We start from the raw sequence: 26,060 nt of genomic DNA, 5'->3' as shown, positions 1-26,060 counted from the left end.
CCTTGGCCATTGTTACTGCTAGATTATATAGAAAGACAGAAGATTTGTTTCAGTTCAGAACTGTATGTAAGGTTGTGTGCACAGCTACAGTCATCCTCTTCTAGTCCCTTGTCTAGTCCTCTCCCACTTTGTTACATTAATATGGAAAGTCTCATCTTATATCTTTGGCAAGCTATTTGGAGCAGGAACCAGGCCTTCTACACCTTTGCCAATATTAAGCAAAAGTACACTGGAATTTCTAGATTTCTTTACATTGCTGTAAATTGGGGATGTTAAATTTCAATTAATCAAGTAGCTAATGGAATTTCCATCAACTACTTGATTAGACAACAAGGGGGTCCCTGCTACTGTACCTCTCCTTTTGAAATGTACAAGAGCCACCTGTGGCTCTTGTACATTAGAAGGGGAGAGGCGCAGCAGCAGGCATGCCTCTGTCCCCCTCCCCCCATGGAAATGATGCTGGTCGAACCAGCTTATAAACCAGCTCCCCCCCTTACTGCCTCTGATAGAGGTGGCAGGACTGGGGAGGCGAGTGAAGTGACTAGTCGCTTACATCCCTAGTTTAAATTTTCAAAGCACAGAAAAGTGGCTCTCCAGCCACCCGGACCAGCCCGTTAACAGAGGGGCCCAGGTGCGTTGTAGGCAGGAACCACTCACCCCTACCCCCCCTTTTAACATTTAACCGGTTAACCAATTAAACGGGAACTTACATTCCTCCCATCAGTAATGTGGGTTTTAGAGATGTGCTAGAACAGTGAGGGGCAACCTAAGCTAGTGAGTGGGACGCAGGAGTGGCCTTCCTTTATCTCAGTGGGCTGCAAGACTGTCTCCTGGGATAGGCAGTTTAGCTAACTGCATTTGCATGCCTAGAATTTGCAGGGCTTGGCAAATGAACTGGAGCAGCGCTCTGACTGGATGCAAAAAGAACACCCATCATTCAGTCAGCGTTGTGTGTAATCAGCATGCACCTCACTTCATGAGTGTCACTTTAGTAATACCAGTGAGAAAAAAAAAAACCTATGCAGACAGAAACCAGCAGAATCTGGCAACCCACATGTAGAACAAGAAGGGCCACATGAAGTAGGCTGCAGGTTGGCCTCCACCACGTTAGACGCTAACATAGGCTATGGGCTGGGCTAAGTCAAAACAACATTTTTGCACCAGATTTAAACCTTACAATACACATCACAGTTCAGCAGAATTGGTAGCAATTCCTTACCTCTGATTCCTTTCGCTACCACAGCATAGGACCCATTCACTATGTCTGGGATTGTCAAAGGAGCTTAAAGAAATTAGATGCCAACTCTCCTTCAACGGAATGTGGGTTCCTAACTAAGGTTTCTTTGAAATATGCTGCATAAAGGTACATGGTTGAGACTCTTGAGTTTGGTAATTCATTATCTCAGAAAAGATAATGTACATTTAAACTAGTCATTGACACCCATGTGATCCAGAAAGACAGGGCATACCACACTAATACCAACTCTGGTACCTTCCCTTGCAACAAACCCCGTTGCCAGCTTTGTCCACATATTCACTCTACTGATACCATTATTGGACCTAACCAAGTTATAAGATCAAGAACACATATTCCTGCGCATCCAGAAATATAATTTATGCTATCGTGCCGAAAGTGTCTGTCTGCTACGTACATTGGACAAGCCTCTCAGACACTTCGCCAAAGGATCAATGCCCACAAAACAGATATCAGACAGGATCACAAAGAAAAAAACAGTTTCTTGCCATTTCAACCAGAAAGGACATTGTCTCAACGACTTAATTACCTGCATCCTGCTTCAAGAGCCTTTTTAAAACTGCACTTGAAAGGGAATCCTCTGAACGGTTATTCATGCTAAAACTTGACACTTTGAGCGGGGGGGTCTCAACAAAGACTCTAGTTATCTTACCCATTACAAAGATAGCTTCACCTCTAATATCATCAGCTCACAGACATTTACCTCCCTCCCACCCCCCCGGCATCCCCCTTCTGTTCTGAAATTTGATTTGTCCTTTTCATGTGTGTTCTTTTTTTTTTAATTGTATCCTTTGGTATATATGGTTGTGACTATTTTCTTCCACTATTTGATCTGAGGAAGTGGGTCTGGCCCACGAAAGCTCATCACCTAATAAGCCATCTTGTTAGTCTTTAAAGTGCTACATAGTCCTGTATTTTGCTTCAGCTACACCAGACTAACACGGCTACATTTCTATCACAGGGCTACCTTAGACCTCCATGCGGTGTTAAAAAAAGTCCTTGCCTCTTGACAGTTTACTTAAAGGTCTAGTTACAAACAACTCTGTGTTTATGTACTTAAATCTGACAACTCCCTAACTTTGTCTTTAAATATTTAGTCTTCAAGTCCAAGTGAATTTACTTCAGATCTTTTCAGGAGTTCATATTAAATTGTTATTTACAAATTACTATTCAAAAACAAATTGAAGATCACGCCATCTGAGCCAAAAACAAACAAAATAAGATCTTGGGATGTAGGCAATCAAAACGGATGAAAAAAGGGAACCAAAAGTATGTGTGATCCAAGGGCAATTAAATGAAAGTAATCGAAAAGATATTACAAGCCAGTTGAACAAAATGCATGTAGACTACTGTTATTGTGATAATGCATCACTAATAGAAGTGGTTCTCAACTGCGAGGTCTAAGGAGCACAATAACTCATCTAGATATTTGCCTCCTTTGACAGGCTACATTAAAAAAAGCACTAGCAAAGAACAGTAAAAACTAAATTTCATACAATGAATGTTTATAGATTATACACAAAAATGTAAGCACTACATTAATATTCCAATTGGCTTATTTTATAATTACATGGTATAAAATGAGAAAGTAATTTGTCTGTAATAGTGTACTGGGACACTTGGGTTTTTTAAATATCTGATTTCATAAGCAAGTAGTTTTTAAATGAGATGAAACTTGGGGGTATACAAGACAAGACAGTGGTCTGGAAAGGTCAAGAGCCTCTGACAATATTATTAGCATGTTTTGAAGCTTTGATAAGGACAAATCTTCCTGATTTGCAGGGATGCATACATTCAAATCCTGGAAAGTTAAATTTAGAATATTTAAAATTATAAATTTAGGATAGCCAACAAGATCTAAGGTGTTTTAGCTTTGGTACAGGTCAAAGATCTAGAGGGAAGAAAGTGATTGCTATTCAGAAACACATTTAAGTCTTGTATCTTTCTCTGACAGTGACCCATAATAGATATTTTACAAGGAGCAAAATACTCCATAGTGGATACTTATAGAATCACATGCTCAAGTAATTAGTTCTTTATTAGTCCCTTTTCAATTCATTGTTGTACTAAGATAACGGGCAAATAAAAAATTCCCCAATTACCTCCTCTGAAATAATCATACAAAATAACGAATAGGTCTCCTAATCATGTTATCTTCCTTATTTCTAGTTCTCAGTGTGCTTCTAATCTTGCAAAAGAGCCCATTTTAAAATTATATTGCCAGCTACATTATTTATTACTAATCATTTCAAACCTCAGTAAGGCAGAGTTACTTCATGATCACAGTCCTGTAACAGATTTTGTGTACCAGAAAGATTCTAGGGAATCTGTACAGTATTAGCAATGAAAAAACCTAGTTTGACTTCCTGCAATAAACTGTCACTTTAGGGCAAACAAATTTATTCTTAACATGCCAACCCTACACCCAGCTATAAGGTAATCAGACTAAATGCATCAGTTACACGTCAGGAATACACACACGCATAAGACATTACATATATGCACATACAGCTCTGTCAAAGTTTCACCATATAAGCAAATTAACAAATCTTGGACATGTTCCATCTTGCATTAGAAGCCATGTTTGTCACCACTCTGTTCAATTACTCTATGCAGCTGTTTTAAAAGTCTCTACTCTTTACAGAAAAAGTTAATCAAAATATTGATCTATTGGTTTCAACATGTTGAGTCAATTCCGTGCTTGTACATGTAAACATCTTGTTTATGTCAATGTGCTCTTTTATTCAGACTTTTCTATACTGCTTTTTCATCGGCACGCTCAAAGGAAAAAGGTTTAGCATAAGTCACACCTTGAAGTTTGCCATATTCATGTATTTCAGTGACCAGAAGCTAGAAATATAAATTTTAGAACAGTAAAAATAATTTCTATTATGAAAAAGCTACCTTTTACTGATTATAAAATGTTCAGCACTACCTTATTTTCACTCACTGCATTATTCTAAGCAATACCATATTTCTTGACCCATTTTTTCAAACCCACTTTCAAAAACAAAAGATTTCCTGTGCACTGCAATCTATAATGCCATGCAGTTTAAATGTACTTCATTTTCCTAGAAGCAAGCCATATCCACAGGTAAACCTGAGACACAAAAGGACCGGATCACAAATGGCCCAAACTAAACTATTTAAATGTACTACTGTCAGCCAACACGGCTTCCTCACTTACGCTTTGTTGACATCATGCTTTTGACAGAAAAAAATTCCCAGCATTGTTAACACTGGTGAAGCTTCACTGGATGTAGTGTTACTGTATGCAAAGCAACAGGTTTTTTTTGCCATTCTTTTGTGGAGATCTGCTCCAAGAGTTTTCACTATATGGCACTTTGAAGAAAGGCTAAGGCTTGGAGTGTTGTCTATGCTAGTATTTCCACTGTTGGGTACTAGAAATACCCAACACAGCATGAAGTTTTTCATATACAAAAAGGAACTAAGGCAGGCACAACCTAAGTTGCCCAAAGAACACTTTCAATACCAACAGGGGAATAGTTTGCACTACAATTGTTCATAAGTATCATTTCCACAATGCATTTGAGGTTTGAAAGGAGTAAAGGAGATTTATAAAAGGTCCACCAAACAGCACTGAATCTCATTCACTGATAGTTGTAGCCAAAAAAAATAAAAAATGAAAGAATACAAGTGCTCAAAAATGTACATGATAATGAAAAGTATGCTAGCCTATGTGTACCTGCTTTTACACTACCTGACACAGCCCACAACTGAGCTACAAGCGAGAACAAGACAAAGAAAACTGCTTCCATGGACAAATCAGAACCAAGATTTTCCAGTCTGTCTGTGATTTAGAGTCAATGACTATTTTTAATCAAGAAGCAAGCTTACAATGAAACTACTGGTTCTTTTCACAAGAACTCAATGTTGCATCTCAAGTGCTTCTAGGTAGGAAATTACTTCCTTTCATTCATTCATTCTCCTTTTGTTCATTATTTAAGTAAAATAAATTCTTTTAGACAAACTTGTAGCCACATGTTCTCTGGCACGGGATCGTGGACCAGTAGGCTGGACCCATAACAGGGTTCAGCATAGTCATGCCCCACTGCCACAGGACCCTACCCCACCCCTCTGAGCACCCCACTGCCACGAAGCATACAAAAAAGTTAGTGTCACGTTACAGATAAGATTTCAATGAACCAGAATCAGGACGAGGCGTGTAATGGAATAGGAGGCCAGCTCCGCTCTGCACCAGCGTTATTAGGAGGCTGCTGGGTGCCTGGCATCTTCTTTTGACACAGGCGGGATGGTCTGTGCCCCTTCTCGCAGCAGTTAGGTGATGGACTGTGCCAAGGCCCCCCCGCAGCCTGCCCCCATGGGCTCGGCCTGAGGCTGCCGTGCGGGGGCCGGGCACAGACCATGGCCAGCGGTTTGCTACCCGGCGGGCTCCTCGGGCATCTCTGGCAGCCGGGCCGCTCGCGCAGGGCCAGGCAGCGGCCGCGGGCAGGGCCGGGGGCGAGGAGCGAGCGGCCCGGCCCGGCTCCCCGGCCCTCTCGCGCTGCAAAATGTCGGCGGCTCGGCACAAGCAGGAAGTCAGCGCCGCGGGGGGGGGGGGCGCCCCGCATCCGCCCGCTGCCCCCGGAAACGGCCGCTACCCGGGGCCCGGAGACCGCAGCCCGCCCGCAGCCAGCGGCCCCCGCCCACCGGCCCCGCTCCCGGCAGGCCCGGACCCCGCCGCCCGAGGGGCGCGCCCCAAGGGCGGCTCCGCGAACACCCCAGGGCCCGGCCCGCCCCCGGGGGCAGGACCCCCAGCCACGCGCGGGAGATGCCGGGCTCCTGCGGGCCGCGACGAGCGCGGGTCGCGGCTCCCCCCGGGCTTGGCGGGGTCCCGGTCCCCGCCGCAGTCCCTCACCTCAGAGTCTCCGCCGGGCGTTGGCAGCTCTGCGCGGGGTCTACTGCGCTGGGGAGCAGGGGCACGTACGCTACGTCACCGCGCACGAGCCGTGGGCTGGGCTCGTGGCGTATCTGCATGTCCTGGCCCCGCCTCCCTGAAGTTAGCTCCACCCCCATTGCCCGCCCCGCCCTCCCACTGAGGCTTACGGCTCCGCCCATCCCCCCGCCTGTCCAGGAACTTCCATTACACGCGGCCCCGCGACGCTTCCCCGCCCCCTTGCCCGCCCCATCGCCTGGCATCCTGCCCGCCCCACTGCAGACATGGCTATAGGGCCCTGCCCATCCCCCCCTCCCGCCCCACTGCAGACATGGCTATAGGGCCCTGCCCATCCCCCCCTCCCGCCCCACTGCAGACATGGCTATAGGGCCCTGCCCATCCCCCCCTCCCGCCCCACTGCAGACATGGCTATAGGGCCCTGCCCATCCCCCCTCCCGCCCCACTGCAGACATGGCTATAGGGCCCTGCCCATCCCCCTACACAATTGACATGGATCACCTTGTGTAACTTATTTAGGCTTTAGCCCTGCTGTGTAGATGTGCCCTTCCACGTCATCCATTTCCAGCTTCTGACAAACAGATGCCTAGAACCATTCCTACCCATCCTGGCTAATAGCCATTGATGGACCTAATCTCCATGAATTTATCTAGGGTTTGGGGTTTTGTTTTGTTTTTTTTTTTAACCCTCTAAGAGGTCACTGGACCATTAGTTGTTTTTTATGGGGGGTTTTTTTAACCCTTTTAAAAGTCCTGGCCTTCACAACATCCTCTGGCAAGGAGTTCCACAAGTTGACTGCATTGCATGAATACTTCCTTTTGTTTGTTTTAAACCAGCTACCTATTAATTTCATTTGGTGACCCCTTAGTTCTTGTGTTATGGGCAGGGCTCGACAAACCACTGAATCTACTCACCCGTGGCGAGTAGATTTCAGCCGGTCGCTCCGTGTGCCCCATTCACCGGCACTGCACACGAGCAGTGCCGGTCTGGTGCATGCGCAGTGCAGAGCTGGCGAGCGGCTCTCGCTGGGGTTTGACAAGCCCTGGTTATGGCAATAAGTAATTAATTTTTCCTTCTTCACTTACTCCATACCTGTCATGACTTTATAGACCTCGATCATACCCCACCTTAGTCTCCTCTTTTCTAAAATGAAGTCAGTCTTTTTAATCTCTCTCCATATGCACCCATTCTAATCTCCTAATCATTTTTGTAGCCCTTTTCTGAATCAATGCCAAGACATCTTTTTTTGAGATGAGGCAACCAAATCTGTACAGTATTCAAGATGTAGGCATACCATGGACTTATACAGAGGTAAAAAGATATTCTGTCTTATTTTCCAGACCCTTTTAATAATTCCTAACATTGTTTGCTTTTTTGACTGCTGCTGCATATTGAGTGGATGTTTTCAGAGAACTCTTCAAGATCTCTCGAGTGGTAATAGCTAATTTAGTCTATCATTTTGTACGTATAGTTAGGAATCTTTTTTCCAATGTATTTTTCAATGTCTTTACTTTGCATTTATCAGCATTAAAATTCATTTGCCATTTTGTTACCCAATCACATAGTTTTGTGAGATCCTTTTGGAGTTCTTCAAAGTCTGCTTTGGTCTTAACTATTTTGAGCATTTTAGTATCATCTGAAAATGTTGGAGGTAAAATAGGATTGGACCAAGTACAGACCCTTGAGAAAATCACTAGTTACCTCTCTCCATTCTCAAAATTTACCATTTATTCCTACCATTTGTTTCCTGTCTTTTAACAAGTTACCCTTATATAAATCCATGGTATGCTTACATCTTGAATACTGCGTACAAATGTGATCTCATCTCAAAAAAGATGTACTAGCGTTAGAAAAAGTTCAGAGAAGGGCAACTAAAATGATTAGGAGTTTGGAAAGGGTCCCATATGAGGAGAGATTAAAGAGACTAGGACTTTTCAGTTTAGAAAAGAGGAGACTAAGGGGGGATATGATAGAGGTCTATAAAATCTTGACTGGTATGGAAAAAGTGAATAAGAATTTATTATTTGCACAATATAAGAACTAGGGGCCACCAAATGAAATTAATGGGCAAACAAATAAAAATAAGTTCTTCACACAGCACAGTCAACCTGTGGAACTCCTTGCCTGAGGAAATTGTGAAGGCTAGGACTAGAACTATAACAGGGTTTAAAGGAGAACTAGATAAATTCATGGAGGTTAAGTCTATTAATGGCTATTAGCCAGGACGGGTAAGGAATGGTGTCCCTAGCCTCTGTTTGTCAGAGGGTGGAGATGGATGGCAGGAGACAGATGGATTATTACCTGTTCAGTTCACTCCCTCTAGGGCACCTGGCATTGGCCACTGTTGGCAGACAGGGTACCGGGCTGGATGGACCTTTGGTTTGACTCGGGATGGCCTTTGTTATGTTCTCACCAATCCATGAAAGGACCTTCCCTCTTATCCCAACAACTTTCTCTAAGAGATACTGGTGAGGGCCCTTGTGCAGTGGGTGGTCTAATGGTTAGGACACTAACCTGGGGCTTGAAAGAGCAGTTAACATTTTCGCTTGGCTACAGCTTCCCTTTGTGGCTTTGGGCATGCAACTTAGGAACGAGGTGTACTGGTAGTTCAGAATAGGAAGCCTAATCCGAACTACCTAGCCGCGGGCACGGAGTCCGAACTAGCGGGGATTTAAAAATGGCAGCGCCCGGCAAGATGCAAATGAAGCCCGGGAAATTCAAATCCCGGGCTTCATTTGCAACTTCGGTTGCCTATATTAACCACCCTAGTTCGAACTAGAGTGGTAGTGTAGACATACCCCTACTCTCACTGTGCCACAGAAAATATTCGCCCTGGCCTGCCTCTCAGGGGTGGTGAAGAATAAGTACAGTAAATATTGGGAGAGTCTCAGATGCTGCAGTCTGATATTGAATTCCCTTGTAAATTGGGAGCCTAATTACCTTTGAGAATCTGATCCTGAGTTTAAGTGATTTACCAGTGACAACACCGAAAGTTTGTCTCCAGAAACAAAGCTGATCTCCAGTACGTTCTTATCTGGCAACAGAATGGCTTAGGCAGCAGGGCACAGCACCGATCTGGTTAGGGTACCAACACACTTGTGTGCACAATACTCTTAGTTATATAAGCACACAGCACCGGTATTAGCCTCCTTAGTCAAGCATGGAGACTGAATTAGCTAGGAGGGAAGCATGAGGCTCTGTCAAACCCAGAATTAAGTTTTAATGGCACTAAACAGTAACGTTTACCACTTTATTTCACCTCCTGGAGCAAAGAAAGGCCACACATGAACGTCCTGCTTAGAAGCACATTCAAAACTCAGTTCTAGGTGGATGTAGACTGAATGAAACAAATCCAGAAGACCCTGCAATTAAGTCACTAGACACTTTGCAAACCCAGGGAAGTATATGGTAAATGGCACTGAAGGGTTTTGGCAGAGTTCTAGAGTAAAAAAATTTTTTCTAATCAAAAAACAAACCCAACAACAGCACCAGTTGGACTCCCCCAAGGCCTCACTCCCCTGAAAGAGGCACCAGATGAAAAGTTCCCTAATTTCTTGAGCTTTAAGCAGGAACAAGCTGCCCTCCATGGGGTCTGGCTCATGTACCATCAGCAGTGATTCTACGTTTCCATAATAAACCCCCCAAAATTCTCCAATTAAAAAAATAAGAACCTCTGTTTTTTATCAGGAGTAGTCCCATGGCATTTAGAGACTAACAAGAATATACAGTATCATGAGCTTTCATGGACAAAACGCACTTGAGCAAAACTGTTTTTCCTGCAATTTCCCGAGCCACATTATATACCGTTATCTGTCAAACAGTGTTTTATAGATAAAAATAATAAATATAAGCAGACAGTCCAAGCCCTGCCAACTCTCCCTTTTATCCCAATTTGTGATTATTTGATCTGGCTGCAGTCCCAATTAGATCAGCAAATCGAGGTTCTACAGTGTAGTTTTTTTTTCTTCTCACAAAATGTAAAAACTAAAGATTCTCTGTAAAAATGCAAATTCCACATTTTGCCAATTTTTCCCCACAGCAAATGGATTTCTCAGATCCCTAATCACGAGAGTGGAAACCTGCTCAGCTGACAGGAAGAGCCACCACTCCAAGAATAAGGTGCTTACATGGTTAGTTATTTAACACAACTGATTTATTTCACTTCCTGCAGTGCCCAGTTAAGTGCTCTAGGGACACACATTCAGTTCACATGCAGTGGAAGACAAGGGTCCCCCAACAAACTTCTCACCCAAACCCCAGCTCCCAAAGGAAGGGGATGGGAGTTCTCTTAGCAGCTCAGCTGTAAGCCACCACAAGAGCAAACGGACCTGGCCACATGCTCTGAGCAGCAAAAGATTCAAAACTTCAGGAAACTGAAGCAGATTCCACCTTTTCCGTGGCCTCTCTGAACATCCCTCCACCTCCCTTCCCTTTGAATAGGCTGGGGCCATAGGTGCAGGAGCTACAGATGCTGCTGCACCCACTGAATTAAGTTCCCCTTATTTATATACAGGACTTACAGTGGGGTCAATGGCTTTCAGGCCCCTCACTATAAGCATTGTTTCGGCAGCCCCTGGCGGGGAGAATTAAGCTTGGATTGTCTGCGCTACCGGCCATAGCACAGGGAGGCAGGCCAGCCTTGCAAGTGTTCAAGACAGGATACATTTAAGGCTTTCTAGGTTAAAACCTATGCTTTAAAGAGGCCACTAGTATCTGAGACCACAATAGTCACATTCCTTTTAAAAGCCACTCAAAGTTGCTGTGAAGGAGCTAACTCCTCCCAGCAAGAAATGCTCTGTGCTGCCACCGCATGGAAACAGGGAGGAGTCACCCACTGGAGCCTGGGCACAGGCTGGGAGGGAAACCCAAAACCGTTCCTTTGCTTTCTGCAGAGTCCGTGCATGAGACTCTAATCATAGCCCAGGTTCGAGGGGGCTCCCACTGTTAAATGTTTCTCCAGGGCAGGAGCCATACTTCACATGAACAATAGGGCAATGTCTTAACTGTAGGCTTCTTGCACAAGAACAGCTGTTCTTGTGCAAAAACCTGCGGAGCATCCACACTACAAGCCCATTCTTGTGCATGAAAGGTTACAGTAGCTCATCAGAAGAGCAGGCTTTTTGCACAAGAATTATTTCTCTCCCCATGAGGAATAAGCCTTTTTGTTCTAGAGCTCTTGTGCAAAAAGGCTAGTGTGGACAGGAACAGGCTAAAATGGCCATCAGAGCTTTCTTGCGCAAGAGAGCATCCACACTGCCATGGATACACTTGCACAAAAGCACATCTCTTTCACAAGAGCACATGGCAGTATGGACACACTTTTGTGCAAGAAGCCAGCAGCGTAGTCGTAGCCTAGGTGCTGTAAGGCATGGCCAGAGGCAGCCAGCTCCTGACTCTCCAATTGGGCAGGAAATGCGCCAGTCTCCTGTGCAGTGAGCAGAGATCAATACTAGCATGCAACTGGCTGACGTAAATCATTAAGACTCTTTTAACAATGATTGAAACTTTGGATAGAAGTGATTTTTTAAAAAGATTGGCAAGTAGCCAGAGCACAGACCTATTGTTCCAGTCTGTGTAGTGAATCCCATGTGTACCTTCTCTCTCTGTAAACAATATTGCATCACCTGTAAGACAGACGGGCTATGTCTACACTGCAGGCTTTTTGCACAAGAACCACTGTTCTTGTGCAAAAACTTGCAGAGCGTCTACAGTGCACACGTGATCTTGCGCAAGTACATTTACAGTACAGCGTTGGAAAACAGGGCTTCTTCCGGAAGAGTTATTCCTCTCCTCTTGAGGAATAAGCCCTCTTGCACAAGAGATCTTCCACAAGAAGGCAGTGTAGACAGGCAACATGAATTTCTTGTGCAAGAAACCCCTATCACTAAAATGGCCATCAGAGCTTTCTTGCGCAAGAGAGCATCCACACTGCCATGGACACACTTGCACAAAGCACTTGTCTTGCGCAAAAGCTCATGGCAGTGTGGATGTGCCCTTGTGGAAGACGTTTTGCACACAAACTCTTCTGTAAAACAGTTCTTGCGCAAGAAGCCTGCAGTGTAGACATGGCCTTGGAGGAAATAAACAATTTGCAGTTAAGTCCTAATATTTTACTTCACTTCTCAATTTCTATAGAAGTGAAATAAGAGAAAAATATCTTCACTGTTACCTACTGCTCCTGCCAGAAATCCTATAAGCACTGTGATTTAAACCAGTGCTTTGACTCCCAGTGCCTGCCAGAATAGTTTTGTGATGGAGCAAATTTTATTTTTCTCTTACAGAAGGAAACCCTGATAACACTTATCTGAGCACCTAGGAGACCTGCATCCAGTCATTAGATGCTGAGAGAGCCCCATGCAGATCCATAGGAAGGTCATTCTAAGTATTTTTGCAGAGTTCTAGATTACATACTAAATGCATTTTCTGACATGAAACCAAACCTGGTACTTTTGGATAATTGAAGCATTTTATGCAGGCAACAGCTATCCTCATTAACCCAAGTATTTGATCATTTTAACCTTAGTTTTTATTTACATTTTTTTTCTTTTCCTGGTCAGAATGGCACCTCCTCAACTTGCCCAGGCTTCATCCTCCTGAAGGCATCGACAAAAGGTGCCCAGTAGAGCCTAGTTTCTTGAACCTTCTCTGGTAGCCTACTCCTTCCTGAGTCTGGCTCATGTATGATGAGGCCAGATGGAATCTGCTCAGCAGCGAGGAAGTGGGACCTCTCCAAGAATAAAGTGCTTACATTCACTGTGCTGGATATTACGGACCTCAATACCATCTGGCACAAGTGAAACTACAAATTTCAAGAAAACTAGAGTCACACTTGGCCTTTTCTGCATGGCTGTTAATGGGTGAGGGAAATAAGCCCTAAGACTTTTGGGCAAAGTGGTATAATTACAAAAGCTGTTACAGAGAAACAACAGAAGATTGGGATACCACATTATCAAAGCCTCACATGTAGAGATCTAATCCTTCGTTAGGTCAACTTATGACCACTGCACCAATTATGCAACGGTTTGTGTCCACACTAGATGTTAAATTGCATTTAAATCAATTAGTCAATGGAATTTGTCAATTAGTTGGGGGAAACTGCGGAGCCATAAAGCGACTAGTTGAGTCACTATCAAGTATCCAATAAGCTAATGTTTGTCGACTAGTCACTTACACCACCAACAGAATTAGGCTAGCATGGACTAGGGATGTGCATCCCCACCAAGAGCTCTTTCATTGGTTTAGAGGGGCAGTGTGGGGTACTGAGAGCCCAGTCTTCCAACTCTGTGCAACTACCTACCAGAAAAGGGGCAGCTTCCCCAGTTCCTGGTGGGGGAGCTGAGGGCAGAGGGAAGTAGAGGGCAGCATGACAGACAGCAGAGACCAGGGGCAGCAGACAGGAGCACAGCCGTGAGCAGGGAACCCAAAGAGCTGCCAGATCTAGCTGAATCCTCCCCCTGCCTCCCACATCTGTCCTAGGGTGATAGGCCAAACTCTGATCAGCTTTCTTGTCAATTTCTGGCTCCAGCAGGGAACTGTGGAATTGACAAGAATGACAGCCAACAGCGAACGTAAATAGCCTGTAGTCTCTCTCCCCCTAACTATGCAGACATAAGCCCTACACTCCCTTGGAGGTACAGTTACTATGTCCGTGTAATAGGCCACTTACATCAGCAGGAACAAAGCTATCATGTGGACCCTGACAATCAGATCAACATAAGCTGCCTTGCATCAACCTAACTCTGTAGTGCAGACCAGGCCCAAGTAAATCATGGGAGAAGATGCTAGAGGATGTCTAGATGTCTGTTCCTAGAGCTGATAATTAACCAAATTACAGGTTATCAGACGCTGTGGGACAAAGCAGAAATGGTTTGTGTTAGCATTTTACATGAAAGACTGGAATGAGGGGCAGCTGAACTGAGCTGCTGAAGTCCATTTTCATTTCTTGGTCTTTACTCTTGGAACTCCTTTTGTAGTGGTCAGGTAAGGACAACCCATCCTCTTCCACAGCTGCTCAGAATGCCTTCGCCGCTCCAGCAAGGCCACTTTACTTGGTGAGACCTTGGAAGTTGGGCTCCGTACACTGTGGTAACGCTGCCTGCTGGTTCAGCAGCTTGTCAAGGATGCTAATTTCAGCATCTCGTTTCTCAATGTTCTCAGATGAAGTCCAGGACATGTCATGCTGAAGCTTATAGGCACCAAGAAACTCATGAGGACAACTGTCCCCCCATTCCTATAGAAAACAGGAGACATGTTCAAGTCAAGATTTGGTCTCCCAAGAAATTCAGCTGTTACACAGATTGCACACAGGTCTGTATACTAGCTCTATCGGCACTGCAAGATTTTAGTATTCAGAGTGCTGTCACTTTCTAACAGAGGACCTGGTCTAGTTTTGAAAGTTTGTTTCCTTCTTGTGGCATTATTGGTTGGTTAATAACCCTCCAAAGGAAAAAGCTGTACCTAGGCACAAATACAGTGCGTTTGAGAGTGTGGACAATAGCAAGCAAATACAAACGGAAGGTGTATGTTTAAAATAGTAAAGCATAGAATAACTATGCATATGATATCGGGGAGGGGAGGATGGGACACAGGATTTTGCCTAGACATCTATTGGGAGGTAGGAGGGAAGAGACAGGTAACCAGAGTCATATGAGTTAGAGGAGTCAAGCAAACTCAGTTTGGTTTGGAGTGCTGCAACACCCAAATGCTGGTTTCAAAAACTTACACCAAATAGCAGGCTACTTGGAGCCTGTGATCACCCAGGTACGAGCGATTAAGCAATGCTGCTGGCAACTGGTAAGACCCATTACCATATTTTCCAATACAAGCTCTGCACAGTGACAGAACTGACGTGACAGTTGGGAATGGTCCTGTTTTGGGCAGGGGGCTGGACTCAATGACCCCCGAGGTCTCTTCCAGCCCTAGGATTCTATGACAGGGCAGTACTTAGCTAACTGGAGGCATTTATTGCCATAGGCCTCACTTACTACAGGAAAGACTGTGCCATTACAATCTGCTTTTATTAAAGAATGTGAATGGATATTGGACACTTCTGAGGTAGAGTTGTGCTCTCTCTCTGAGGAAGTCTATCAGAATAACAACATCATGAGCAAAGCCCCAGCAGGCTGTGATCTGTACTTGAGAAATCACCAAACAGGTGTGTAACGAGCTGCACTCAGAAAGGGGCCTACTTAGAAAGCTGCTGCCAGGAACGGGGCAGGAAGGCAGAGATAGTGTATCATAGCACAGCATGTCATAGGTAACCCTCTTGCTACGAGACAAGAACCCTCAACCTCACATTTCATGAAAACGCCAGAACTTCTTTAGCTCAGACCCCAGCAAAGGCAGCTGTGGCTGGCTGGACCAGGGGAGCTTCTCCGAGACACCCTCTCCCCCACACTAAGTGTTAAGTGCCCCAGTTTCTGAACACATGAAATGCTGAATCATGAGGAGTCAGTGAATCAAGTTGTGGGCTTAACCACTGGCAAAGGTTGTCCCAAGGAGATTCACTGACTTGGGGTTCAGAGGAGTTGGACCTGAAAGCATGAGAGTTAATTCCTCCAGGAGGGGACTTCTCAAAATCTTCCAGTCAGTTCTCAGGACACCCTGGTTTTGGGGTTCGGTGTTTTTTTTTTTTTTTTTTTTTGCAGGGGTGAGAGCTGCATTCTAAACAGCTTAACTCCTTTCAGGTATCAGAGGGGTAGCCGTGTTAATCTGAATCTGCATAAACTAGAAGTCCTGTGGCATCTTACAGACTAACAGATGTATTGGAACATAAGACTTCGTGGGCAAATACCCACTTCATCAGATGCATATATAATCTATAAGGTGCCACAAACTCTTTTCAGGTTCTCTCAAAGGCTATTTCACAGTCCAGTTCCAAAGCCAACCTATGAGCACAAATGAAGTCACCAACAAAAACTATGCTTACGAAGAGCTTAAGCCTTCACTGAGAGACCCCAGAGCCAGCCCCCGACACATGTTGGCCACACACCCCTCATGCTCACTCTGATTCCCATGTACCTGAGGGGATAGGATGGAAAAGTATCTCTGGCCATTTTCCCGCCTGTATAGGTAGTAGATGTTTCCTGGTTTCTTCACAATATTGCAGGCCACATGATGCAGATCAGCATCTCTGGTAGCTTCATCCAAAACCTATACACAACAAAATTATAAGACTCCTGGAGCCCCCTCTGAAATCAACACAGCTGAAAAGAAAAATGCAACACTAAACACTTCAGACTCTAGAACATGCACCCAAACAGCAACAATTCTTCACCAAGAGCAGTAGGCTGCAGATGTGGAAAGGAACGGAAGAACCTTCCTCAGGCTATGGCTGCACTATGAACTTTTTCCGAAAGAGGAAATGCAAATTGTGTGCTCATTTGCATATCTTGCACTCTCATTTGCATAATCTCTTCCAATCCTTTTTGCAGACGAGGTTTTTGCACAAAAAAAGCACTGTATAGATGGCGCCTTTGTGCAAAAACCTCTCCCGCAAAAAGGATCCGAGAAGAATATGCAAATGAGAGCACAAGATATGCAAATGAATGCTCCAATTGCATTTCCTCTTCCAGAAAAGTTCATAGTGCAGCTGTACTCTCAGTGAGGCCTGCTCAACAATGTGAGCTGATTTGTGCTAATGTGACTCCTCCCTTGGAGCAACCGAACTAGATTCCATCTAAGGGACCTGCTAGAAAAAGGCCACGGGTTTATTAGTGAGCACGGGGCTCAATGGCTCCAAAGTAAAAGTTCCAGCACTTTCTTCTTAGAAGTTGAGGGAAAGGAAAATAAGTGTTAACTCTGAGGCTTCCCTAGGAGTCTACAATGGCACCTCTGGGCTAGTAACTGCTAATAACAGATCACCAAAGACTCATGGATACAGAATTCAGGGAAGCCACACAGATTTTTGTCTTTACTAGACAAAGCACCTGACTTTCACATGAGTTCAAATCTGTCTCAGGATCATAAATCAGTCAAGGAGCTGAGATCAAATCTACTATGGTGGGTATCTATAAGAAACTGTGTTCTTAACCAGCCAGACAAAATCCCCCCTGTGAAAATCATGGTACACACCCATCCTTGACACTGCTGCTACTTTTGACACAGTCATACCAACCACAAAACTTGGCCCTCCAGTGGCTTTTATAATAGTGTCACCTTTCACCTGTCTGGTCATTCAATCAGTATCTCCGTTGATGGACCACCCTCCTATTCTCTACAGGCACCCCAGGCCTACATCCTAAACCCAAGCCTCTTCTCCCTTAACATCCATCCTGTCTGGAAATCTATCTACTCACATGGCTTCATTTAGCATTTTAAATGAAGGGAGGAACTAGTAGGGGAAGTAGAGGTGGGTGACAACCTGGTAAGCAGTGACCATGAGATGGTAGATATCAGGATCCTGGCCAAAGGAAGAAAAGAGTAGTAAAATACACACCCTGGACTTCAGAAACCAAACTTTGACTCCCTCAGAGAACTGATGGGCAGGATTCCAAGGGATGCTTACATGAAGGGGAAAGGAGTCCAGGAGAGCTGACAGTATTTTAAAAGAAGCCTTATTTAAAGGCACAGGAAGAAACCATCCTGATGCGCAGCAAGAAACACAAATATGGTAGGCTACCAGATTGGCTTACCAGGGACATCCTTGGTGAGCTTAAACACAAAAAGGAAGCTTACAAGAAGTGGAAACTTGGACAGATGACTAGGAAGGAGTATAAATATATTGTTCGAGAATGCAGGGGAGTTATCAAAGGCGAAAGCGCAACTGGAATTGCAGCTAGCAAGGGATGTAAAGGATAACAAGAAAGGTTTCTACAGGCATGTTAGCAAGAAGAGAGTGATCAGAGAAAGTGTGGGGCCCTTACTAGATGAGGGAGGTAACCTAGTGACAGATGATGTGGGAAAAACTGAAGTACTCAATGCTTTCTTTGCCTCTGTCTTCATGGAAAGGTCAGCACGCAGACAAATGCACTAGACAACGCAGTATTGGAAGCAGGTGGGCAGCCCTTGGTGGGGAAAGAACAAGTTAGGAACTATTTAGAAAAGCTAAACATACACAAATCCATGGGTCCGGATTTAATGCATCTGAGGGTACTGAGGGAGTTGGCAAGTGTCATTGCAGAGCCTTTGGCCATTATCTTTGAAAACTCATGGAGATGGGGAGAGAACCCAGAAGACTGGAAAAAGGCAAATGTAGTGCCCATCTTTAAAAAAAGGGGAAAAGAACTACAGGCCAGTCAGCCTAACCTCAGTCCCCGGAAAAATCATTAAGGGAATCCTCAAGGAATCCATTTTGAAGCACTTGGGAGAGTGGAAAGTGATCAGGAACAGGCAACATGGATTCACCAAGGGCAAGTCATGCCTGACCAATCTGATTAGCTTCTATGATGAGGTAACTGACTCTGTGGATTTGGGAGAGTCGGTGGATGTGATATACCTTGATTTTAGCAAAGCTTGTAATACGGTCTCCCACAATATTCTTGCAAGCAAGTTAAGGGAATATGGATTGGATACATGGACTGTAAGATGGATAGAAAGCTGGCTAGACTGTTGGGCCCAACGGGAAGTGATCAGCAACTCAAAGTCAGATTGGTGGTCAGTTTAGCGGAGTGCCCCAAGGATCTGTTCTTGGACTGGTTTTGGTCAACATCTTTATTAATGACCTGGGTGAGGGGATGGATTGCATCTTCAGCAAGTTTGTGGATGACACTAAGCTAGCGGGGAGAGGTAGATAGGCTGGAGGGCAGGGATAGGGTCCAGAGTGACTTAGACAGATTAGAGGATTGGTCCAAAAGAAATCTGATGAGGTTCAACAAGGACAAGTGTAGACGGAAGAATCCCAGGCATTGTTACAGGCTGGGGACTAAATGGCTAAGTAGCAGTTCTGCAGAAAAGGACCCGAGAATTACAGTGGATAAGAAGCTGGATATGAGTCAACAGTGTGCCCTTGTAGCCAAGAAGGCTAATGGCATATTAGGGTGCATTAGGAGGAGCATTGCCAGTAGATCCAGAGATGTGATTATTCCCCTTTATTTGGCTCTGGTGAGGCCACATCTGGAGTAGCGTATCCAGTTTTGGGCCCCCCACTATAGAAAGGATCCAGAGGAGGGCAACCAAAATGATGAAGGGCTGGAGCGCATGACCTATGAGGGGAGACAGAGGGATTTGGGTTTATTTAGTCTGCAGAAGAGAAGAGTGAGGGGGGATTTGAGAGCAGCCTTCAACTTCCTGAAGGGAGGTTCCAAAGAGGATGGAGAGAGGCTGTTCGCAGTAGTGACGGATGGCAGAACAAGGAGCAATGGTCTCAAGTTACAGTGGGAGTGGTCTAGGTTGGAGATTAAGAAAAACGCTTTCCCTAGGAGGGTAGTGAAGCACTGAGATGGGTTCCCTAGGGAGGTGGTGGAATCTCCATCCCTAGAGATTTTTAACTCTCAGCTTGACAAAGCCCTGGCCAGGTTGATTTCGTTGGGATTGGTCCTGACTTGGGCAGGGGGCTGGACTTGATGACCTTCTGAGGTCTCTTCTAGCTCTCTGATTCTATGAGGACAGGTCTAGTTCTCCACTCTGCAAAATATCCAGGGGAAGATTTAGGATTCTGTAATCAAAATTAACTTGATATAGCTAAAACCGAGCTTCCCAAACTCTCTTTACTACTGCCCTTTCTGTCACCTGACAATACAGTCTGCGAGTGACTACTCTCTCCCGCACGCCACACATTCAGGCTGCATGCAAACCTTGTTGCTTCTTCCTCCGTAACACCAACAACGTTAGCTTACATACTGGAGCACAGTTCTGTGGTAGGGGAGGTTATGTCACAAACAGCGTTTACTTCAATTTTTTCCATCCATGTGTGGAATACATTTTTTCCATCCATGTATGGCATACATGGAGTGCACTGAAGCATGTGCAGATGTGCACCACCAATAGAAACACATGCTGCTGGCTGTGGGTGCTCTGCTAATCAGCTAGCTGGCCTTCACACACTTCTCACTATTCCTGGAAAGAGAAACATTTCTTGGACAGATGGAACGCATTTCAGAAGGTACAACTGTTCTGCTGTCTGGTTTTTCCCTGCTCTCTGTACCATGAAATGGATACACAACTACAAACCATGTACCATTCCGACAGGTACTAGGAATCTGTTTAACCTGCAGGGTTGACAGATAAGCACTTATGTTAAATTCTTCCTTACCTTCCGGGCCTGCTCCTGCAGATACCGGATTTGTTCAGCTATGACAGTCAATCTGTTACAGGCATTAGCTCGGATGAATTCATCTCCCTGTTAAGAAAGAGGGAAATTTTAATAAGCAGACTTTAGGGGAAATTGACTGGATCTCACCCTCTACAGAGAGATTAGTTTCTACAGGTTTAATGCCTCCAGCTCCACTCGCACCATCTTGCCCTGTGACCTCACCAAAACTCAAGCTGCTTATTCCAGGGAATGTTCTAGAAACCACACAGTGTGCACCACTATCTAAAGACTAGTATGAAAACTTGCCACATACAGCCTGCGTTGTGCAAGTACCTTCTGAAACTGCATGATGAGGTTTATGCGCTGAAACAGGAACTGAGAGCCAGGAAAGTAGCAGCTGAAGATGCACTTCCTTTGCAGGTATCTATTCTTTCTTTAAAAACAGGAAGTCCTGCAGTATCTTACAGACTAACAGATTTAGCTGGGCATTAGCTATCATGGGCAAAGACCCACTTTGTTAATATATGGAGTAGAGACTGCCCAGGCAGGGATAAATATACTAGCACAGCGGTTCCCAACTGCCGGGCCGCAGACTGTTGCCGGGCCATGGTGGCAGCCAGAGCTCAAGCCGGCTACCCTGGCGGTTCAGCTCCCGCAGCTGTGGTGGCTCAGGTAGCAGCAGCAGGAGCCTCCCTCCCTCCCTTCCCCACACTAGGAAGGGAGGTGCATGCTGCCAATGGCATGCAACAGGAGGTGCTTCCCACCCTCCTTTCCCCTCAGTAACGGTGACCAGTCGGGGCTCCAGACACTGCATCCATGGGGATACGAGACGTGCTTGGGGAGGGAGGGGGTGCAAAGGAGGAGGGTCACTCCCCTTTCCCACACATCAGTAGTAGCCATGTTCCCTAGAGAGGGGAGCCTCACTCTAGGGAGTGCAGGGGTGATAGGTGAGGGTGTGGTGGGATCACGGGGCAAGAGGGTGTTGGCATGGGCTGCAGGGGTCAGAGATTAAAGGGTCAAAGGGCATGGTGGTGTCAGGCACTAGGTAGCAAGGGACTGGGCTAGGGCTAGGTGAGCTGGTAACATTTTATTCATATTCATTATTTGCACAATTAATATGCAAATACAATGTTACCAGTCTGCCAAACGTCTGTGAATGGGTTTGCTGGCTCACGGCATAAAAAGGGTGGGAACCACTGTACTAGCACATGAAAGGGAATTACCTTCTCAAGTGGAAGACCAGTACTAACTAGGCCAATTGAGTCAGAGCAGATGTGGCCCATTCCCAGCAGTGAGGAGGAAGTGTGAATCCCAAGAGAGGGAAAACTGCTTGTGTACTGAGCCAGCCAGACCCAGATTAACGGTGGCAAGTTTGCTAATGAATTGTAGCTCTGCCGTTTCTCTTTGAAATCTGGTTTAGAAGTTTTCCTGTTGAAAGAGGCCATCTTTACAACTGTTCCTGAGCGTCCAGGGAGACTGGAGTTGAAGAGTTCTCCTCCCTGCTTCTGTATGTTATCATTCTTGGTGTCTGATTTGTGTCCACTTATTCTTTTGCATAGAAACTCTCTGGGTTGGCCAATATACATGGCAGAGGGGCACTGCTGGCACAGATCACAAGAGCAGATGTGCAGGTGAATAACTGCTGACATGATCAGTCCTATTATGGTGTCACTTGAGAAACTGTCCCTCTCTTGGGATTCACTGGTTTGGACTCTGCTGTCCTGCAGCCAGGTTCTCAGGTATGTGCCCCTCCCCTTTTAAAGTCCTGGGAGGTTTTGAAACTGTTCTTCCTGTTTGCTTGGCATGGAGAGCTAACAGCAGCAGCTGCCCCACTGATGAAGCTGGCCCTGGGTAGCCTGGAGTACACTGGAGGTGGCAGAGTTCCTGGGTCTGCAGGGAAAGGAGTTTGTGCTGCCACAGCCCTGCTTCAGTCACAGGAGATTCCATCTCGACGGTCAAATTGTTCAGGGCCTGGAGAACAAGGTCTCTGACAGCAATACCCAGTGTAAAAAAAATAATAATAAAAAAGCCCATCAAGGCGCTGAGGCAGGAGTACCAGTAGGCAAGGGAAGCCAATACACGCTCTGGTACAGAGCAACAGACATGCTGCTTCTACAAGAAGGGGCATGCCATTGTCTACACAGTCCACACCTGCACAGCCAAGAGCCCCGCGGATACTTTGGGAGGGCTGAGTCACTGGCCACTGGAGCAAATCCAGAGAATGAGCAAGTGGAGGCAAATGAGGATGAGGGCAGGCGTCAGAGACCCAGTGGCATGGGCAGCCCTTTCGGACTTTGAGCAGACTAGTCATGCCCAGCTGCCCTGGTCTAGAGAGCCTGATACAGGGGAGGCAATGGCTAGGTAATTACTCAGTTTGCTCCAAGACTCCAGGGACACTTAAGCTTTTTTAATCAGGCTAGAAAAGGTCCTGAAGTAACCAGTACAGGAAGAGTTGCTATCTGCTTCTCATTCCCCTGTACAGCTAACCAAAAAAGGGCCCGGCACAACAGTTTGTTTATGGACACCAGGCAGTCCTGTGAAGCCTCCATAGAGATTGCCAGGAACCCTTCCTGGAGGTACTCTGCAGTCTTCTCCCAAGATCTCTGAGGAGGGCTGCCTCTTTTCTTCTGCTGCATCAAGACACTGCCACGTTACTGGGAAATTACTTCAGCGGGTACTACTGCAGTGCACAGGCTAGCAGAAGAATCAGATTTGCAGCTCATGAAATGCTGAAGGTTCAGGTGCACCGTGTTCATGACAATACCGAAGAGCAATCCGGAGTCCATGCTTCCTGACACCAAGGGCAGGCATGCAAGTGACAAGGGCTGCTGAAAAGCAGCACAAAATGTACTATGATGCCCATGGAATGATGAGATGTATAAAACGGCATCATGAGATGCAGAGCCTGCCTCTTTGGGGCACCACAGATGCTTCCCAAAACATCCTGTGGTAGGCAGTGGTGAGCTGAACAGTATGACAGCATTAGGGATGTGAATGGTTAAACAGGTAAGCCTCACCCTTATTAACTGAGGCTTACCAGTTCTGGTTAACAAGAGGGGCTGAAGCAACAGTATGGGGATATAGCTCAGTGGCAGAGCCTTTGACAGTAGATTAAGTAGTCCTTGGTTCAAATCCAAGTGCCTCCTTGAAAAATTTTGTCCTGCCATATGAGCAGGGGACTGGACTCGATGACATCTCAAGGTCTTTTCAGTTCTTGTTTTGTTTGAATACTGAGCTATAAGGGTTGCAAGGAATGTGGCGGACAGGGTAAGAATTCAAAATGATACTAGCAGACTGTAGAACATAAGAATGACCATACTAGGTCAGACCATAAGTTCATCTAAACCAGTATCCTGTCTGTCGATAACAACTAAATGCCAGGTGCCTCCCCTGAGGCAATAAACATAAGAGGTAATCATCAAGTGATCTATTCCTAGTTGCTCATTCCCAGCTTCTGACAGACAGAAGCTAGGGATATCACGCCTGCCCAGGCGGGCTAATAGCCATTGATGTTCTCCATGAATTTCTCTTTTTTGAACCCAGTTATAATCTTGCCATTCACAACATCCTCTGGCAAATAGTTCCACAGGCTGACTGTGTTGGGTGAAGAAATACTTCCTTATTTATGTGCTTGCAAATCTGCTGCCTATTAATTTCATTCTGTGATCCCTGAGCCTTGTGCCACAGGAAGGAATAATTGTCCTTATTCACTCGGTCATGATTTTATAGACTTCTATCATATGCCCCTCTCAGGCATCTTTTTCCAAGCTGAAAAGTCCCAGTCTTAATAATCTCTCCTCATAGGGCAGCTGTTTCATACCCCCAAATCATTTTTGTTGCCCTTTTCTGAACCTTTTCCTATTCCAAATATATCTTTTTTGATATGGGATGACCACATCTGCATATATAACCCACATACCTAGTGTGGTTCACTGTTCTCTATAGTGGCACTTAGACCACTTACAGCAAGAGATAAGAACAAGGGAGCTATTCAGCCTAAGCTGAGAGCCATGGAGGCTGCTATACTAAGCTCCATAGTCCCAGATTCAAAGCAACCCGGTGGTAGCTACACACACAGTATTCAAGATATGGATGTACCATGGGTTTAATGATAGAGGCAATAAAATATTCTGTCTCTCTATGCCAGGGGTAGGCAATAGTTTTAGATAGGAGGGTCACTCCAAAATTCTGAAAAGTGGTCGAGGGCCACACTCTTCTGTGATATTAATGGAGATGTGGGAGTTTGGAATGGAGGTTGGATGCTGAAGGGAGCTTGGGGTAAGGGAGTGTGGTGCAGAAGGGAGACGGGCCTCAGAGGAAGTTGGGATGAAGCACACGGTTGTGACCTAGGTCAGGGAACTGGAGTGCAGGGGTTTGGGATGTGACCAAGGGTAGGAGGGGATTGTGATCTGAGGCAGGAGATTGGGGTGCCAGATCTGGAGGGGGGAGGGGCTGGGGGTATAGGTGTAAGAGAAGGACAAAAGATTTTTTGGGGGGGAAGGGTATGAGAGGGGTGGGGGGGGTGAGACAGAAAAGGGCTGCAGTGCCAGAAGCAGGCTATGGCCAAGAAACTTACTTGTCAGCTGCCAAACTAGCCTGCCTGGCAAGCTCAAAATGTTTCCCAGCCTGCCAGGCCATGTGCTTCGTGAATAACTGAGCCCAGGAGAGGGGGTGTGATTGTCTCAGCTGCCTGTCACCCCACCAAGCAGCTGCATCGGCTGGTTACTGCCAGAAACCGGCCAACGGGAATGTGCGGGGGGGGGGGGTGGCTCCTAAAACTCCCCCCTCCCCTCCAGTTTCAAAACAATAACGAGCCCTGCGGCCACTTTTCTGCGACCCCCCCCCCCCTCACCTTCTGCACCTGCTGCGCCAGCGCCACCAGATCGCCGGGCTCCGCGCTGCGGCGGCCGGCACCGCGCGCCACCAGGGGCCCTGCGGAGACAGCGCGGCCGCCAGCCCGTCAGCGAGCGCCCCCCCCTCGCCCGCCCCCTCGCTCCCCCTCGCCCGCCCCCCCCTTCCCCCGCCCCCCCCCCCCCCCCCCGCCCCCTCGCCCCCCCCCTCGCTCCCCCTCGCCCGCCCCCTTCCCCCGCCCCGCCCCCTCGCCCCCCCCCGGCCGCCCCCTCGCTCCCCCTCGCCCGCCCCCTCGCTCCCCCCCCCGGCCGCTCCTTCCCCCGCCCCCCCCCGCCCCGCCCCCCCGCCCCCCCCCTCGCTCCCCCCGCCCCCCCGCTCCCTTCCCCCGCTCCCCCCCCGCCCGCTCCCTTCCCCCGCCTCGCCCCCCCCCGGCATGCTCCCTTCCCGCGCCCCCCCGCCGGCCCGCGCCCCCCCCTTCTCGCGCCCCCCTCACTCACCCGCCGCACCTGCGGCCGCCTCAGCCCGGCCGTCCGCCATCGCCGCGATGGGCGGGGCTCGGCGCGAGGGACGTGGCTGGCGAGAGGTGGGGCCGCCCCAGGCCTGCGCTCTAGTGCCGATGGGGCGTGGCCCGAGGGGGCGGGATTCTGTCGAGGGGGCGGAGCGCTGACGGGGCGGGATTCTGTCGGGGGGGCGGGGCGCTGAGGGGCGGGATTCTGTCGGGGGGGGGCGGGGCGGAGCGCTGAGGGGGCGTGGCCCGAGGGGCGGGATTCTGTAGGGGGCGTGGCCCTAGGGGGCGGGATTCTGTCGGGGGGCGGGGCGCTGGGGGGCGGGATTCTGTCGGGGGGGGC

At 46.9% G+C, this 26,060-nt stretch overlaps 2 protein-coding genes across 4 annotated transcripts in view; both read right to left on the bottom strand.

Moving 5' to 3' along the window:
* Positions 1-6,291, bottom strand: part of CDC42 (cell division cycle 42) — a 43,204-nt gene extending 36,913 nt beyond the window's left edge. Inside the window, exon 1 of one of the 2 annotated variants that reach the window (XM_075906494.2) lies at positions 6,135-6,291. The gene's annotated coding sequence lies outside the window, so the exon portion shown is untranslated. The remainder of the gene's footprint in view (positions 1-6,134) is intronic. The other variant, XM_075906493.2, reaches the window with a different exon arrangement.
* Positions 6,292-9,406: 3,115 nt separating this feature from the next.
* On the bottom strand, positions 9,407-25,834 carry C24H1orf50 (chromosome 24 C1orf50 homolog). Of its 2 annotated transcripts, none has more exons than XM_075906854.2 (5): positions 25,710-25,834; positions 25,214-25,293; positions 20,362-20,448; positions 16,191-16,322; positions 9,407-14,400 (listed from the first exon to the last, which is right to left on the bottom strand). In XM_075906854.2, exons 1-5 carry the CDS (start codon positions 25,747-25,749, stop codon positions 14,215-14,217), a joined length of 525 nt encoding a protein of 174 aa, XP_075762969.1. In that variant the 5' UTR covers positions 25,750-25,834; the 3' UTR covers positions 9,407-14,214. The 2 variants fall into 2 exon arrangements, with proteins under 2 accessions (XP_075762969.1, XP_075762970.1); XM_075906855.2 differs by having other exon boundaries at positions 25,719-25,780.
* Positions 25,835-26,060: the final 226 nt, after the last annotated feature.

This window comes from Pelodiscus sinensis, chromosome 24 (genome assembly GCF_052426305.1).
Source record: "Pelodiscus sinensis isolate ZL-2025 chromosome 24, ASM5242630v1, whole genome shotgun sequence".
NCBI lineage: Eukaryota > Metazoa > Chordata > Testudines > Trionychidae > Pelodiscus > Pelodiscus sinensis.
Note: the sequence above shows the minus strand (reverse complement) of the source record. Positions and strands in the feature narration are given on the sequence as shown.

Bases quoted from the DNA above. Each gene is read 5' to 3' on its own strand.
- C24H1orf50 (XM_075906854.2), bottom strand. From the start codon at position 25,749: ATGGCGGACGGCCGGGCTGAGGCGGCCGCAGGTGCGGCGG. The intron at 25,294-25,709 runs GTGAGTGAGGGG...CTGTCTCCGCAG, and splicing joins GGCGGCCGCAGGTGCGGCGG to GGCCCCTGGTGGCGCGCGGT. The intron at 16,323-20,361 runs GTAAGGAAGAAT...TGTTGTGTATAG, and splicing joins TGCAGGAGCAGGCCCGGAAG to GTTTTGGATGAAGCTACCAG.